At 34.0% G+C, this 18270-nt stretch overlaps 1 protein-coding gene across 1 annotated transcript in view; it reads left to right on the top strand.

Moving 5' to 3' along the window:
* Positions 1–18270, top strand: part of CCDC178 (coiled-coil domain containing 178) — a 325585-nt gene that overhangs the window by 106005 nt on the left and 201310 nt on the right. Inside the window, exon 17 of the mRNA XM_006920102.2 lies at positions 3433–3592. Within this exon, the coding sequence (XP_006920164.1) occupies positions 3433–3592 (160 nt within the window). The remainder of the gene's footprint in view (positions 1–3432; positions 3593–18270) is intronic.

Consider the following 18270-nt stretch of genomic DNA (forward strand, 5'->3'; position numbering starts at 1 on the left):
AGGGCTATTGAAGGAATATGCATTGGTCACATTTAGGAATTATACTTTAATTTAAATATAGAAAGTTAATACAACATTAGCAAAATCATAGTGCTTAAGGGATAAAGTGTCAGAGAAACAGTTATGCATAGTCTAATACCATATACCTTGCTAGAGTCAAGTCAATGGACTCAGCAAGGATTTGTTTAGCTATCACCAAAGGGTAAAAACTTATTTTCAAAATGATCATACAGTTTTGTCTGAAAAAGACTAAATCATATTCAGCATATCATGCAAGGAAACAAGGAAACGTTATATCCTTTGAAAGATATTTATCTACATTGTTTAATATCTATAAGAATATTTTGGGGCACAAAAAGGATAAGCCTAAAATTACATAATTCACATTTAACTATAAACATCTAATTTGGGAGCTGAAGAATTTTTTATCATTTCAATCCTAACAGTTTCTTCTATCCCTTGGCTAGATTATATTGCCTTTGAGACAAAAGCGGTCACCATGTCCTAGTGAATCAGTGTTCTCCCTAAACTTAGCAAAACTCTGCCTTTTCCCCAGGAAAAGAAGAAAAAGAATAGCTGACACTGTGGTGTTATTTACAAATCTATTAATTAACAGGGATGATATTGGATAATGTCAAATAATATTTAAAGCTACCATCGATTATCTGCCTAATGTGTCAGGCACTTTGCAGGCAATAAATATACCTTATCTCATCCAGTTCTCACAAAAAATTCTTAAATTATGTGCTAACATTCCCATATGAATGCTGAGGAAGCAGAAACTCAAAAAAATTAAATGATCGTCTTAAGAATGCACAACTAATTAGTGGTAGAGCTAGTTCCAGGTTAAGTCCGCCCTGTTCCATATTGTGTGCTCTTTCAACTGTACATACTGACTCCCTAAACTAGGATTGGAAAAGAATATTATTGCACATAACCATGCACAGTACATGTGTAGAGCTGTACTGCATAATGGTGTTTCAGTCAATGACTGACCCCATATACAACAGTGATCCCATAAGGTTATAATGGAGCCGAAACTTTCCCATCTCCTACTGACATCGTATCCATCCTAATGTCATAGCACAACACATTATTTGTGTGTTCGTGATGATGCTGGTGTAAACAAACCTACTGCGCTGCCAGGCCTATAAAAGTATGGCACATACGGTTATGTACAGTACATAATATTTGATAATGATAACAAATGACTGTTGCTGGTTTACGTAATTACTATAATATAGTTTCTATTGTTATTTTAGGGTATACTCTTTCTACTTAGAAAAAAGTTTGCTATACAATAGTATGCTGTGTTACGTCACCATCAGCTTCACACATCTCGTGTTTGCTTCATCTCTTGATCACATCATTTTTCTCTTATGCTCTATTTAATCTTGTATTGTCTACTATAGTAACATACTGTACGGGCTTGTAGCCTAAGAGCAGTAGGCTGCACCATATAGCATAGGTGTGTAGTAAGCTATCCCATCCAGGTTCATGTAAGTGCACTCTGAAGTTTGCACAGTCACAAAATCACCTAATAATGTATTTCTCAGAACACATCCTTGTTGTTAAGTGGCACATGACTATTAGGAATAATCTACTGGTACTTTCAATAGGTGACCGTATCAAGTTAATCATTATTTGTTAAGAACCCATAGTGTGCCTAGTGCCAGGCACCAAGAAGGACAAAGAAATGCAAGTGGGAAAGTGTACCTTCAAGTGTCTGAAGATATTTTTAGGGAGACAAACCTTGCATATGTAAAACAATTAAAATGTGGTGGCAAAAATAATAGCAATCAAAGCTACTCTTGGCTCTCACTTAATTTTCTTAAATAGGATGTGAATGGATCCAAACCAAGACCCATAGGACATGAGAGTTTGTTCTTTATATGATTATGATAAAAGAAACATAATTTGTATGCATACATACACATAAAAACATTTATAACGTATATATAAAATTAATAAAATGCTGTATTAAATACAATCTAATATCAAGATGCTTAATATAGAGAATAAAGTATATGTGGTCAAGATATAATGATGTTTGCTGAGAACTAAGAATTTATTGATTTTTGTCATTCCAGCTCCTCCCCATATGATTTTCACTGATTGCCTGTGCTCCACTATGGCAGTATTAAGGAATACTTATATAGGGTGTCATATAAGAATTTTGGATGATGTTTATATGAATGATAAAGTGGAAAAATGGGCAAAACAGATTAAATGGAAGGACCTTATTTTATTTAGAAGGAGGAGATCATATCTAAAAAATGTGAATAAAGAGTCATGGTTTCAAATTTACTGAACAATCTAGTGGAGAGAGAAAAAAAGAGTAGTGTTGAGCTGCTGCTGAATCAAACAGAGCAAGACACAACTGGACTTGAATTCTGGTTACGTCACTCATGAATCGGCTTACACAAACTATGCTGAAGTTTAGATTCCTCATCTGTAAATTGCTATAATTATTATTTCATAGGGTTTTGGTTGTATTAAATGAGATATTATATTTAAAGCACTTTAACATTTTAGCCTTCAGAAATTTTAGTCCTGCCTTTATAGCTAACTGTGCAAATGAATCAGAGATGAAAATGAATGCGGATAACATAAGACTGTACTGAGATTTTGCAGCTCTGCTTATTCTGGATTCTGGATAGCTGATTAACTACGGGAATTATTTATAAAGAATACTTATTTTGGCAGTATTGTTTTAACCACTTTTTAATGCTTATTCTACTAGTATTGTTTTCTACATTACTAATTATTTCAACATAAAAATTATTTTATCTGTGTCAAGATATACTTAAGACAAAATACACACACATGCACACACATACACACAGACTTTCACACACCAGCTTAAACAATAGGAGAATGTGTCATCTTATGTAACAGGAGGCCAATGAGTAAGGTAAGCTGCAGGGTTGGTTGATTCAGCAGCTCAACAGTGGGTATTCATTTTTTCTCTCTCTACTATTGCTATTGTCAGCATATTTGAAAACATGACTACCTTTAGTGGACGTCAGCCTGTTCTACATGGAATTAGGTCTCCGCCTTTCATCTTATTGGGCTATCTTAGTATATATACTCACTCCTGGATAATTAGCCACATGCTGGTTGACTTAATCTAATCAGAATGTATCCTTGGAGTTACATGCTGCATGGAGGAAGGGTTCTTTGGGGACGACAACAAAAGAGAGGCATGCTGGGTTGGCAACCAATGAATCCACTAAATTTCTCCAGAGATGTTCTACCTGAGTCATTTAGATGGAGATCTATGGAGCTAGGCCTATGGAAGGAAACTAGGGAATTTTTCCAAAGTCCTTTGGGTTCTACGATTTTTCAATATTAGTTCTTTTAAAATGTTTCATAAGTTTATTTTAGAAAATAAAATGTAAATTAGTGGTAATTGCAATTTTTTCTTCACAGGGAACAATTTTTAACTGTCAGATTTAAAAAGGAAAACGCACAAGCTGTGCATGATCATCTCATAAGTGAGCAAAAAGCCTGTAGAGAGAGAATATCTGAGGAAGAGCAGAGATTTACAACTCTTGTTGCCATGAGGCAAAAAACTCTGAAAGATATTAAAGTGAGTATTATATCTTTGACTATTTTAGAAGGAAAAAAATGTAGTGATAGTCAAAATAGCAGCTAGTTTGAGGCATTCATGTTTTTATCTTAAAGTAGCAAAGATTTTAGATTTTAAAAATAAATCCGTTAGCTTCATAAACAGCTTTTCGTTTTTTTCTTCTAAGTAATTATAATATATTCATAGAGCATATTATACTTTTCAATGCCTTTTACGTGCACTCTCATTTTATCATTGTATTTTATTTTGAAGGCTACTGATATTAAAGTGTAGGTTATATTTATTCCAGAGCCAGTTTATATTTCTAATGGGAAATATGAGAATTGTTACATTTTGTTTCTGGATAAATGTACTTCGAATGTTTACAAACTATTTTTTTGAAAAATGAGAATATTTCATGCTCTTTTCCTTTAGAAAAATTTTGCATAGGTTTTGGTAGCACTGTAAACTTACTAGTTGCAAACAAGGAAATTATATGTTAAAATGTATTATTTTAGATCTGAATATTTATTAAGTTTTATAAAGCTATACATATTAAATTTTTATATAAAATATGACTAAGTGATACTGAAATGATTCTTATGCTATTTTACATTTTGTAATTTTGTAACATTAATTGCAATAATAAATACCATGGCTTTTTCAATATATTTATAAATATTACTATTTTTGAGAGACACAATAAGAAATACTTCTAAAAATAAAGAATTCTACCGGATTTTATTAAAACTACTTTCTGCAAAACTTTTAAAAATATATGTAATATCATACTTTCATCAGCTATTTTTGATCCTGATACTTATATATTAAATTGTAAATATATAACTAATATATTCAATTACTTTTTTCCTTTTTATGTTTTCAAAGACATTGCTAATACATTTTTTAAAAAAGATTATTTGGAACAAATACACACTGAATAAACAAGTACAGGAGTGAATGAACATACCATCTTTAATGCTAGCTCTGATAACTGCCTACAAGAAAATTATTAATAAAATTGATAATGATATTAAGTGACATTCTTTCATTTAAAATACAGCCATTATATGGAAAAGGGTTTGGTTTTGTTTTTAGGCCTAAAAATATGAAAATAATTGGTGCCATCTAGTGGCAATAAATGAGGCCTCCTCTTGGAAGAGTTTCTGGAACTTTGATAGCTGAATCTCAGATATGTGATATATGAATAGCTGGGGAAGCTTAGACTCGAATGAATCCCTCAAAACAAGAAGGCTTAAGTTATTTACTGACTTAAGCATCATTCTCCACCTCATATTTTATCACAGCAGTAGAATTAGTTGTTTGAATTCAACCACATTTTCCAATCGTACTGGTGCTGAGAACACAGTGGGATCTCAATAATCATTTATTGACTAACATTTCAGCACTTTAATGGAACAATAATAATTAGTGAAATGGCAAAATATGGTCAGCAGGAGAGAGACAAAGAAAAACGCCTGTATAACTAGCCTCTCAGTAATTAAGATTTGTATTTCTTTTATACAAAAGCCTATCTCTGCTTCCCATTCTGAAATGTACCTACCCACATTCACTTGGGTGCATCATGTGATCTCATGTTTTTTTTTTTTCTAAGCACCATTCTCTGTCTGAATTTGTTTTGTTCATTTATTTTTACTTTTTTGTAGTCTGCCTACATTCTTCTACAGTAATGTATTCTCTGTCACTCCTCTGATAGGATAGATTTTCTGTCACTTTCTCTGTATCCTAAAAGCTTAGCACTATGCCTGGCACAAGGGAGCTCACAATAAATACATGTTGAATGACTGAATGAATAAATGGATGAGCATATTCTTATTTGGTAATTTTTCTGTTGGCTTGCATGATAAAGGCTAAAAGCAGGAGCATTTTAGAGATACTTTCCATACTGCACTAGCTTGCTACTTTAGCCAATACTCATGCTATGTGCAGAAGCTGACTCATTCGCATTTGCTCGCACATGCTCTCTCTCATTTTCTCTTTCTCCTTGATAATATATGAGAAACTTATCATTTTGTCTGTTCCCTCTATGTGAAAATGGTTAAATTGTCTATTGCTTTGTAGCAATTAAGGATTCTGCTAAATATCTCAATAATGCTTCTCAAATAACCTTGAATTTATATGAAATTGTCTCTTATCAGTGCTTGGATAGCTCTTTGTTATGCATTCACCTTATGTGATAAGAAACACAGAGTTTGAACATGCAGAGTTTAGAGATTGATATATCTCATCATTAGTAACACTGTTTATTATTAGAATCAGTTATTGGTGTTGAAGAGTGGAAAGACAGTCCACTCTTCATAGAAAACCTATTCTAATCCCTGTTTAGAAATTGGACAATAAGAATTTGTAAATATATGTGTAATGTAAAGCATTGCCAGAAAGATACAAGTCTTATTAGGCATTATTATATATGTGGTGTTACTCTTCTGGGGTTTCTCCCCTCTGGGTAAAACAACTAATCACAATTATGGATCATCTAAAGGAATTGTTTAATAAAGGACTTTATAAAAGCTACATGGAATTATATCAGGACTGAGAAAACACACTCTAGAATTAGAATTATAAACAGCTAATAAAATAGTTTAAGAAAAAATATACACACACTTCAGATAACATAATGCGATTCTGAAGTTAAATTTAGTTTTTTTCAGTGGACAATTCATGTCAGATATCTTTAAATGATAGACTTTTTTTTTAATGCCATGGAGTTTTTATTAACTGCCTATAATTTAGAAATGTTTAAGATTAAAATTTCAGTATAGCACCTAAACATATTAAGCAAATACTAACAGGCATAAAAGGAGAAATAGACAACAACACAATAATAGTAGGTGAGTTCAGTACCTCATTTGCAACAATGGGTAAGTCATCTAGACAGGAAATCAATAAAGAAACCCTGGACTGGAGCTACCCTTTAGACAAAAACAGACATACATAGAACATTTCATCCAGTAGCAGCAGCAGAAGACACATTCTTCTTAAGTGTATATGGAACATTCTCCAGGATAGATCATATATTAAGTCACAGAACAAGTCTTAACAAATTTAAGAAGATTGAAATTATACCAAGAATCTTCCAACCGCAGTTGTATGAAACTATAAATTAATTGCAGGGGAAAACTAGAAAATTCGCAAATATGTGGAATTTAAACAACACACTCCCAACCAACCAATGTACAGTGCGCAGAGCCCCAGCCCTAGCAGTCACCAAGCTGAATATAAAAATGCTGAGAGATAATAATGTAATAACTTGTATATCCGGATTCTGTCTTCAGATATTCTCTAACACTTTTCTTCAAAGCTTTCACAGGCTCCCACGGCTCCAACTATCAATACAGTGGCTGACTCACCAATCTTCTACTCCAATTTTACTACTTCTCCCAAATTTGTCTCCACATGATGGATTATTAGGTACATGCTTCCATTTACATAGTCTCTATCATGTCCAAAACGGATAATCTTCTCAACAAATCCAGTCACCGGAAATTATTTTTATTACAAATGCTACCGTAATTTTTCCAGTCAACTAGTAGCATACCACCTCCTACATGTTCTGTTCTTTTATTTGACACCAGTCTCTATTAAGTCTATAATCTTCATACCTTCTCATCACGTCTCTTTGATTACAAAAGCACTTTTTTGTAACATATCTGCAGCTTATGCTTTCATTTCACTTCAGTTCATCCTACATAATGCCATCTAATGGATTTTTCTACAGCCTGTCTCTGAACACGTCGCACTTCTTAAAAATTCTTCATGTCTCCCACTGCTTTACAAATTAAGTATAAACTTAATTCATAAATTTAATAAGTTGCAGTGATATTCGATAACCCCACGCAAATTAAATAAAGACCATTTAACATAAATTTATTTGTTTCCATTGCTTTATTGAAGTATAATTGATAAATAAAATTGGATATATTTAAAATGTACTATATGATTTCATATACGTATACATTGTGAAATGATTACTACAATAGGTTAATACATCTATCGTCTCACACAATTATCTTTGTGTGTGTGTGTGTGTGTGTGTATGGTAAGAATGCTTAAGATCTACTCTTTTAGCAAATTTAAAATATATAATACGGCATTATTAACTATAGTCACCATGTAATACATTAGATCCCCAGAAATGATTCAACTTATAACTGAAGACTTTACTCTTTGACCAACATCTCCCTATTTTACCCACCCCACAGCCCCTTGATGACCTTTATTGTACTCTTTGTTTCTGTGAGTTTGATTTTTTTAAAAAGATTCCACAAATAAATGACATCATTCAGTATTTGTCTGTCTATGTCTGGCTTATTTCACTTAGTATAATGTCCTCTAGGTTTATCTATCTTGTTGCAAATGGCAGGATTTCCTTCTTTCTCATGGCTGAATAGTAGTCATTCATATATACATCTGTATTTTTTCTTTATTCATTTATCCATTGACAGACACTTAGATTGTTTCCATATTTTGGCTATTGTGAATAATGCTGCAATAAACATGAGAATATCGATATCTCCTTGAGATACTGATTTTATTTCATTCAGATATATACCAAGAAGTGGGATTGTTGGATCATATAATATTTTTATTTTTAAATTTTTGAGTAATCTTCATACTGTTTTCCACATTGGCTGTACCTGTTTACATTTCAGCAGTGTACAAGAGTTCCCTTTTCTCTACCTCCTTGCCAACACTCGTTATGTCTTGTCTTTTTGATAAAATCCATTATAACAAATGTGAGATGATATCTCATTGTGGTTTTGATTTACATTTCCTTAATGATTAGTCATATTGAGCACCTTTTCATTTATCTGTTGGGCATTCGTATGTCTTTGGAAAAATATCCATTCAAGTCCTTTGCCCATTTTCAACTGGATTATTTCTTTTGTTTTTTAACTATGAATTGTATGAGTTACTCATATATTTTGGATATTAATACCTAATCAGATATATGGTTCGAAAATATTTTCTTCTATTTGGTAGGTTGTCTTTAAATTTATTATTTCTTTTGCCGCACAGAAGCCTTTTAATTTTATGTAGTCTTACTTGTTTATTTTTGCATTTATTTCATGTGCTTTTTGTGTCATATGAAAAAAATTGTGAAGATCAATGTCAAGGATATTTTTTCCTATATTTTCTTCTAGTAGTTTTACAGTTAGTTATAGGTCTTTCATTTAAGACTTTGATCTATTTCAGGTTAATTTTTGTGAGTGGTGTAAGATAAGAGTTCAGTTTCATTCTTTTGCATGTGACTATCAGAGACAATTTTACTTCTTCCTGTCTTACTGGATGCCTTTTTTTTCCCTTGCCTAATTGCTCCGCCTAGAACTTAAGGTACTATGTTGAATAGAAGTGATGTGAGCTTCCTTGTCTTATTCTTGGCCTTAGGAACTTCTTTCAGCTTTTCACCATTGTGAATGATGTTAGCTGTGGGCTTGTCGTACAGATATATTTCAGAGATATTGCAGGTTCAGTTTTAGACCACCACAATAAAGCGAATATTACCATAAAGCACATTGCACAAGTGTTTTGGTTTTTCAGTCACATAAAAGTTATGTTACACTATACTGTAGTCTATTAAGGGTACAATAGCATAATGTCTACAAAAATGTACATTCTTTAATTGAAAAATAATTTATTACTAAAAACCATCATCTGAGCCTATTGGAAAAATGGCCCCAATAGCCTTGTTTGATGCAGAGTTGTCACAAAACTTCGGTTTGTAAAAATGCAATATCTGCAATGCACAATAAATCAAAACACAATAAAACAAAGTATGCCTGCATATGGCTTTTATTATGTTGAGGTACATTCCTTCTGTACCTAATTTGTTAAAGTTTTTATCACAAATGGATGTTGAATTTTTTCAAATGCTTTTTATGTATCTGTTGAGTTAATAATATGACTTTTAGTCTTCCTTTTATAATCCTTTGTATGTCTGTGGTATCAGTTGTAATAGCTGCTCTTTCATTTTTGATCTTGAGTCTTCTCTCTCTTTTTTTAGTCTAGCTAAAGATTTGTTCTGTTTATATTTTCAAAAACTCAGCTTTTGGAGTTGTAGACCTTTGTTATTATTTTTGGGCCTGTGTTTCATTTATTTCTGCTCTGATATCTGTTATTTTCTTCCTTCTGCTAACTTTGGGCCTGCTTTATTGTTCTTTTTCTAGTTCCTTGAGGTATAAAGTTAGGGTGTTTATTTGAGATCTTTCTTTTTTCTTAATGTAGATACTTATTACTATAACCTTTCTTCTTAGAACTGTTTTTGCTGCATCCCATAAGTTTGGTATATTATGTTTCCATTTTTGCTTGTTTCAAGATATTTTTTGATTTCCCATTTGATTTATTCTTTGACTTGTTTCTCCTTTGTCACATGCCTCTAAGTTAGGCTCTGCCAATAGGGGGGCACTAGAGAGAGGCTTAAAGGTTGATGGAGGATGAAAGAACTTGTTCCTTCCTACCTGCTTCCAAAGTGCCTCCTGTCCTTTATAGTTGTCAACTTTATCCTAGAAATGTGTATTCATCTCAAAACAGCAGTACCTATCCATAACCATGCCTGATTACAACTAACAGCTTTTGCAACACTTGTAGAACTGATTTTTCATGTCCCACCTCAGAGACATCAGAACCAGCCAATGAGAGCCCCCTCCTAGTAGTCTGTTTCCCAGGCTCACAGAGCCTGTCTTTCCAGCTCAGAGATACAAGCAGTCAAGAGATGTGAATTTCAGGTCCACAGAGGATTAACCATTACAGCATTGCCAAAGTATTGAGTCACACAATCTTCATTTGGCCATTAGTGGAGCATTGGTGACAGAAAGAGTGGTATCAGTAAATTGGTAAAGGCCAAAGATTAAATATAAAGAGACGAGAGCATTGAAATAAGTTAGAGAAGGCAGTTGTAGAATACTCTTTTAAGAGCTTTGATCTTAAAGGAATTTATATAGTTCTATTTATTTTCTTGCAAATTGCAATCCCATATATATTTTTCAGCAAAGAGGAAACAGATGAGATTGAGGGAGACATTATGCAGTCTTATTATGCAGTTTTGCTTAAATATTTAGTTCCCATTCCGATTGCTGATGCCTTTGAGATAGAGAATGATACCTCACTCATGTGAGTCCTTCCAGAGTCCTCACAATGTCTGAGACTTAAGTACTCAACATTTGCTGAATTGAAGTCCAAATGAAGCGAGGCGACTCCTAAAAGAATTCGTGAAAGAGTGAGATTTACACTTCAGTTTACTTTGGCAAGGATAAAGGAAATTGTTCCTCATTCATTTATCCACCCATTTACTTATTTATTTTGAAGTCACGTATTGACTCTTAGAATTTGGGTGAGATTCTAAGCATGTTAAATGAAAGGCAACACCTGCTCTCAATTAGCTTCACTGAGAAATGGTGATGAAACAGGTACATGTTAAAATAGGCGCAACAACTGCTTTTCTTGAATTAAGTGCAGAATTCTCTGGAACTCAGTAAAAAGACCTTAAAGGAAAATTGGGAAAGTTTGCTAAAATAATAGTAACAGAACCAAGTCTTGGAGGGTGGGAATTAGTCAGAAAAGAATACTTCAGGTACTGAAAACAATAGGAGAAAAGATATACGGGTGTCAATAATCAGCATGGATTTAGAGGATTGCAGGTAATTTATTATGTTTGGAGATTAGATGCAGGAAAAAAGGCAATTCATACCCGTAGCAGCCACATCATGAAGGCTCTGAATGTCACACTAAAGAGTTTAGGTGTTAGGTCATGAATAATTGATCAGAAGAGTAACAAAGCTACCATAGCAGCTATCCCATTAAAATTAGCAGAGATTTCCACCACTCTGCTGTGGCACATTGGTGTGGTACTAATGGGCCAAATTTGGACTGCAACTGATTCCATCAATAGTTAAGGAGTTGAGAAGGGCCTAAGATTGCTAAGACTGGGCTCAGAAGACTCTGCCATCAAAGAGTCTTGTCCCTTTACTTTAGCATGGTGAAGTCAGTATTTCTTGGCTAGATGGTAAGAACAATTATTCAAGTATATATCAAGTTTTTCTTTTACTTGACAAAAGGATGGTTAGTGATGTCAGCATTCAAAAATAGAGCATGTAGACTGAAGAATAGGTTTGAAACTAGAGTCATCAAATTTGAGATATCTTTGAAGAAGCTACTTGGAGTCTAGTGCCAGCCAAATTAAGAATCTGAAATTGAAGGAACACGAGTTTGAATGAGGATATGGTTGTAGGAAACTATAAACATATACGTTGCACAGAGACTTCAGGAAATCATTAACAACACAGGGAAGACTGAGAAGAAAGATCAAGACACAGTCCTGGTTGGGTGATAATGATATGGAAGAGGTAGCAAGAATAGAGGAAGCAAAAGGCAAAGAGATTATAGTCAGAGAGTGATATAGGAGTTTAAAACTTCAGCCATAGTGCCATTCTAGATGATAACAGGATAAGAAGGGTGTCCATGGGTACGAATTGGTAATAGGACTTGGAATTGAAGTTAACTGGATTTGAGTAAGTCCATAGAGTCTAAGATTAAAATGTTTGCTAGGTCATCCAGATAGATATTGAAGTAAAATAGAATGGTAGTGGAACATGAGACAGAGAGGAAGAGAGATTGAGTCTCATAGGCCAAAGTCTTCCCTTAGTGTGGAATAATGACTAGGAAATCATTAAATGACAGTGCAATAGAGTAAGAGAAGATAGGGGATTATATTTTTTAATCAATATAAAACTCAAAACAAGGAGTATTTTTACATAAGTATAGAGGAATAATGGTTTGAAAGCAAAAATGGAGAGCTAGGATTATGCTAACTGCAACTAGACCTTCTAATATATGAGGCCTTGAGAAATTAATATTCATTAATTCAGACCAAGATTTAGTTAATGCAAGTGGTTTTACCAAATATTGTGCAATGAGAATGAAATGAAGTCTGAGCTTCTTTACCAATAAATTCCAGCATTCCCATTGGAAATTTACACTGGGATAATGGTTCAGTGCAATTAATAAGTGTATACTGAATTCTCACTACATAAAATACACTCTTCTAGATGCTAAGGATTATAGTAATAAAGCAAAGTCCTTAACTCTGAGAAGCATACCAACCTCACAGAGGAGAATCATAGCATTATTGTAACAGGTTTTGTTAACCAGAGCTAGAATCAAAGAAAGAGACTGCTAAAATATTACTTGTAAATATTGTCAACTTTCCTGTATTTATCAAGAATTTTTTTCAAAGAACCAAGATTTGGTGTTATTGCTTCACCTATACCATTAATGAAAGCATCGACTAAATTACATTATGTCTTCTAAGTTATTATAAATACATATTTATATCAGTGTATAATTTAAAATTTTTAAAAATATGACAAAATGACTAAGCAGTGCTTAATAGCATAACCCATTGTTGTTTTTATTTTGCTTACACATCTGATTAAAAGACCTCCAATTGTGCTGTTCATCTTCTTTTAAATTGTATAAATTTTACTTCAGTTGTTACCTTTAGGAAGGTCACCTTATCTTTCAGAAAAAGTGAATTTAATGTTGCATAAATGATATCTACATGGTTATAATGTTCCTAAGCATAGATCTTAGCCTAAAGTACTCCGCCACAGGCAGGGAGTTGTTTTCAGTTACTGTTTCTAGTTTGTTTCTGCTTTGCAAAGCTTTTCAGGAGAGACAGATGAGAGAGAGGGGGGTGGGTGGAAAGGGGAGGGTGAAGGAGGGAGAGAGAGGCACTAGCTGTCACTTTGTCTTTAGTGAATTATCAGTGACTTTCCATATTAAGTGTAAGTACCATCAACTCCCTCTTAAACCATGAACTCTTTCTTAAACTTAGGATTTCTGAATCTGGCCCTGATGTTCTGACAAATATCACAAATTTGACTTCTGCATTGTCCTGTGGGGAGCATTGTTAACATTACCCAAATAGCCCTCCTACTGTCTGATTTATTTGCTTACAGAGAGCATGGAACATGTATACCTGACCTCCTGAGGGAGCTGCATAGCTCAAATTTGGGTGCCATGATAATAATAACAGTTAGAGAGAAAATGAAATAGGCTATAAAGAGAAAGGAAATGGAATATATAAACTATCGTACAGTGTCATGTTCATTTTCAGTACTATATAAAATAATGAAAATGTTTTTCGATAACCTTTGTTGATTTTTATAATGCGAAACACACTTTATGGAAAAAGACAATGAAAAAAGCCAAAAAATTAGTAAAAATATTATTAGCTTGTAACTCAGATTTCTGCATTGTTTTCTGTAAGTTAAGAGTTGAATTCTAAAATAGAACAGCTTTAAGGTAAAGTATGTTTGGCAACTCTAAGTTGCTCTCTTTTAGGGTTCAAGTATAAGGATTTTCTTGTTGATAAAGCAATCCAGTGTGGTAGGCAGCAAGGGTTTTATTTTTCTAATTTTACGGTTGCAATTGGGAAACTTAAATTTAGAGATATTAAACATGAGTTTTCCATAACCACTCAGTTTTTAAGTTTCACATCTGGGATTAAAAAGGGTGTTCTTTGTATTATTCTCCTCCCCCCTTCCCCCACCCCCAAAACAAAACAAAACAAAACAAAACATCATAAACTGAAAATCTTCAGTAAACAGTAAAGCAGTAGGATATAATTATTCTTGTCATCAGTGCTGGGTGGCCTTACAAGATCATTGCTTTTTGGGTACTAGAATTAAGGGAAATTAAAGGCCATTGGGCTTACAATAACTGGAATGATTATGTGTCCTTCTGAAATTAAAAGGTATGATACAGTGTATCAAGCCTTTCTCAAAATGTTCATGTAAATGAGTTCTCTTATTTATCAGAAACTCTTTACTCAGGCATACAAAACAAAAGTATCTCCCAATGTCATCCTGATCCTGTTACAACACCATTACCACCATCTGTGGGAGACAGGCAGGATTTGTTTGTTGGGGCGGGGATATCGTCAGGAGTGATGAGGTAAGAGAATATTGTACCATAATTTGCGCCCATAGTTAAAAGATATGTGTGCGCTTTTGATATCTTGGCCTGTGGTGGTACTGTACCTATAATACCTAGGAGTTAAAAACAAAACAAAACAAAACAAAACAAAGGCCACAGTCTCCACGACCACCCTCACTTCAGATCAGCGGACTATAAATTTGGGAGTCACCACAACCACCCTCAAATTCAATAATTTTTAGAAAGCTCACGGAACTCAGGAAAGCACTCATCTTAGTCCATTCATGCTGCTGTAACAAAACACCAGTGGTAGCTTATAAACAACAGAAATTTGTTTTTCATAGTTCTGGAGGCTGGAAATCCAAGATCACAGTGCTGACACTGTCAGGCAAGGGCTCTTTTCCAAGTCCCAGACTCCCATGGGGCTAGGGTCTCCGCGAAGTCTCTTTAATAAGGCACTGATTTCATATATGAGATTTCCACCCTCATGACTAAAGCATCTCCCAAAGGATCCACCTACTAATGTCACCTTTGAAGGTGAGCGTTTCAACTATCAATATATAGATATTCATTTCATCATCATTTTTGCCCTGACCATAGAATTTAGCTTGCCTGTATCTCATTTCATTTGCTCCTAGCTATCGTTTTCTTTGAAATAGTGCAGAAATGTAGATACTGAGGCATATGTGTCTTTCAAATATTTGAAGGCTCGAAATTAAAATTTTGAATTCCCTATGCATATGAAACCCCTTTGATGAATATGTGTTAAAAACCAACCACCAAGTGAATTTTCCAAATAATATTAGAAAGGAAAATGTATCTGTAATATTACATATTTTTGTATGATGCGTTACATTTATATAATCTTGGAAAAGGACTTACATTGCCTACTCTGAGCCTAATTTTCTTAGTATAGAAAACAAACAACTAATTATTCTTGTAATGTTTGACCAGGAATTTAAAGTTGAAAGAAAGTATCATCAATGACTTCTTATAAAGTATACAGAACACTGTTGGTGGGATTGCAATTTGGTACAGCCACTATGGAAAACAGTCTGGAGGTTCCTCAGAAATTAAAAATGGATCTACCTTTTTACCCAGCAATTGCACTTCTGGATAGTTATCCAAAGAAAACCAAAACAATAATTCATACAGATCTGTGCATCCCCATGTTCATGGCAGCACTATTTACAATAGTCAAGACATAGAAGCAACCTCAGGGCCCATCAACAAATTGGATAAAGAAGTTATGGTTCCTATATACAGTAGAATTTTACTCAGCCATAGAAAATAAGAAATCCAACCATTTGCAATGACATGGATGGACCTAAAGGTTATTATGTTGAGCAAAATAAGTCAGACAGAGAAAGAGAAATACCACATGATTTCAGTTATATGTAGAATCTAAGGAACAAAAAGAAAAAACTAATTGAAAACAGACCCACAAATATAGAGGACAATCCAGTGATAGCCAGAAGGGAAGGAGGTGGGGGATGAGCGGGGGCTGGAGAAAGTAGTGAAGGGTTAAAGAAGTACAAATTAGTAGTTGATAGATGGTCACAGGGATAGGGAGCATGGCATAGGGAATGCAGACAGCAGTAGGGTAATGGCTATATGTAGAGCCAGAGGGAAGATAGAGTAATCAGGGGGGGTTGTTTCATAAACTATACAAATGTCTAACCAATGTACTGTAAACTTGAAACTAATAAAAACAATATAAAAGACAGTTTTTTTAGGACAAAATTTCCTAAACTAACATTTTAAATAAACATTTGTTTAGCCTCTAATATGAGCTAACACTATGTAACTTAGATATAGATGTTAGATTCCAATGAACTCAACATCTTTTGGGAAAGGCTGACACAAAAATATACAATAGCAGTATAATATGGTAAATCTAGCAGTAGGTACAGGCACAGAGTAGTATTATGAAAGCATCCAACACAACTTGGGGAAGTCGGTGAAAGAAGGAATTCTGCAGGAAGTGATATACAAGGTGATTTTTAAGGGCTGTACAAGAAATAGCCAAGCATAGTGAAAGATAAAATAATGGTAGATTAATAAATAAGTCTGAGAATTATATCATGCCCAGAATAATCATGCCTGAGATGATTGAATATTATGCTTTAAAAGATTGAAATAATCTGAAAGACATGAAAATCAATTGCTGAGTGAGGGTCAAAGTGCATTTGAGTAGAAGGACTGAATATATTGCTGAACTATTAGGATAGCATTGAAAGTAATGAAAAAAATTACTGAGAACAAGTAAAAGGATTTGAAAATGAAAAGAAGGAGACATTGAGATACCAGCTGATGTTTGAGAGCAGGGGACACCGATCTGTCAGTGCAAAGGATGTCCTCTGTACACACTTAGCTTCTCTAGTATGAGAGTGGAGCAGGCAATTTTGTAATATTTTTCCCAGTTCTGGAATTTTTTGGTAGGGAGGCAGATTTGCTTAACCTTGCATCAAATGCCTACCTTGGAAATACACAAGCTTTCAAGTTTGGAATGCATTTAGAATGTATAAGCTTTCTTCATTGACTGAGTTAGTGCTAAATAATTGCACTTAGAGAAAATAATTATTGAAAACATTTACCCAGAAAACAAAACCAGAAAAAAGAATGCATGGCACATGAAAATTGTGAAATTATATCTACTTGTTATCTTAGAAGAGTCTCTGTTCAATAGCAGAGACCTCATCCCACAAATTCTGCCTAGCTGCAAAGAGATTCAGTTGGTGTCAATCAGGATTCAGTCAGAGAAACAGAGCCTTTAATGAACAGTATGGGAATAAGGGATATATTATAGGAATTCAACCCAATACACAAGTGGAAAGGCTTGGAATTAAAGGTTTAAAAGGGGAAGCTGGAAATTTAGAGTCACTAACTAGTCTTTCCAAGGACTTGACTTAATGGAAAAGTCTAAACTTCCCTGGAATTCTAAGAAGCCAAGCCCATCCAACTGTCAAAGCAGAATCATGAAAAGGGAGCCTCTGGAGGTGTTTATGGGAAGCTGCTGCTTCTAAGTATCAGCTGCCTTTGTGGTTGGTTGGTCTAGGGCCTACAGTAAGGAATGTGGTCAGGGTGCAGAGCAGAAGTGAATAAGGGCACACTTGTATCCCCTGGGCCACTCTGCATCTGCCTGTCACCATATATGACCTTGGTGATCACCCAACATTATGGCCACTGCTTCACTTATGCTTTCCAAATCCTACTTAACCAAATTAATAATAACATAATTCAATACAGTCTGCCCCTTGTAAGCTTGATGATTGACATTCATACATACCTTTTAAAAGTATACATAAAATACTGTATTTTATACTTGAAATTTGCTAAAAGAATGTATCTTAAATGTTCTCACCACATACACATGCACGCACACACACACACACACATGCACACAAAATGGTAACTATATGAAGTGATGAATTTGTTAACTTGATTTTGGTAATCATTTCACAATGTATATGTATGTTAAATCATCACATTGTACATCTTAAAAATAGCACATTGTACAACCTAAATATATACAATTTTTCTTTGTCAATAATACATCAGTAAATCTAGAAAAAAATCAAAACATGCCAATAATTTGGTCAAAGTAGGATATACAAAGTTCATATCACTTAGTACATTTTTTGTACGTTTAGCTATGTAACATGTCCCATATGCTATCCTGTTACTTAAATACCAAGATATAAAGTTAACCACTATTAATACATCTTATGTTAAATAGTAAG

Source organism: Pteropus alecto, unplaced genomic scaffold (genome assembly GCF_000325575.1).
Source record: "Pteropus alecto unplaced genomic scaffold, ASM32557v1 scaffold146, whole genome shotgun sequence".
In the NCBI taxonomy this organism is placed as follows: domain Eukaryota; kingdom Metazoa; phylum Chordata; class Mammalia; order Chiroptera; family Pteropodidae; genus Pteropus; species Pteropus alecto.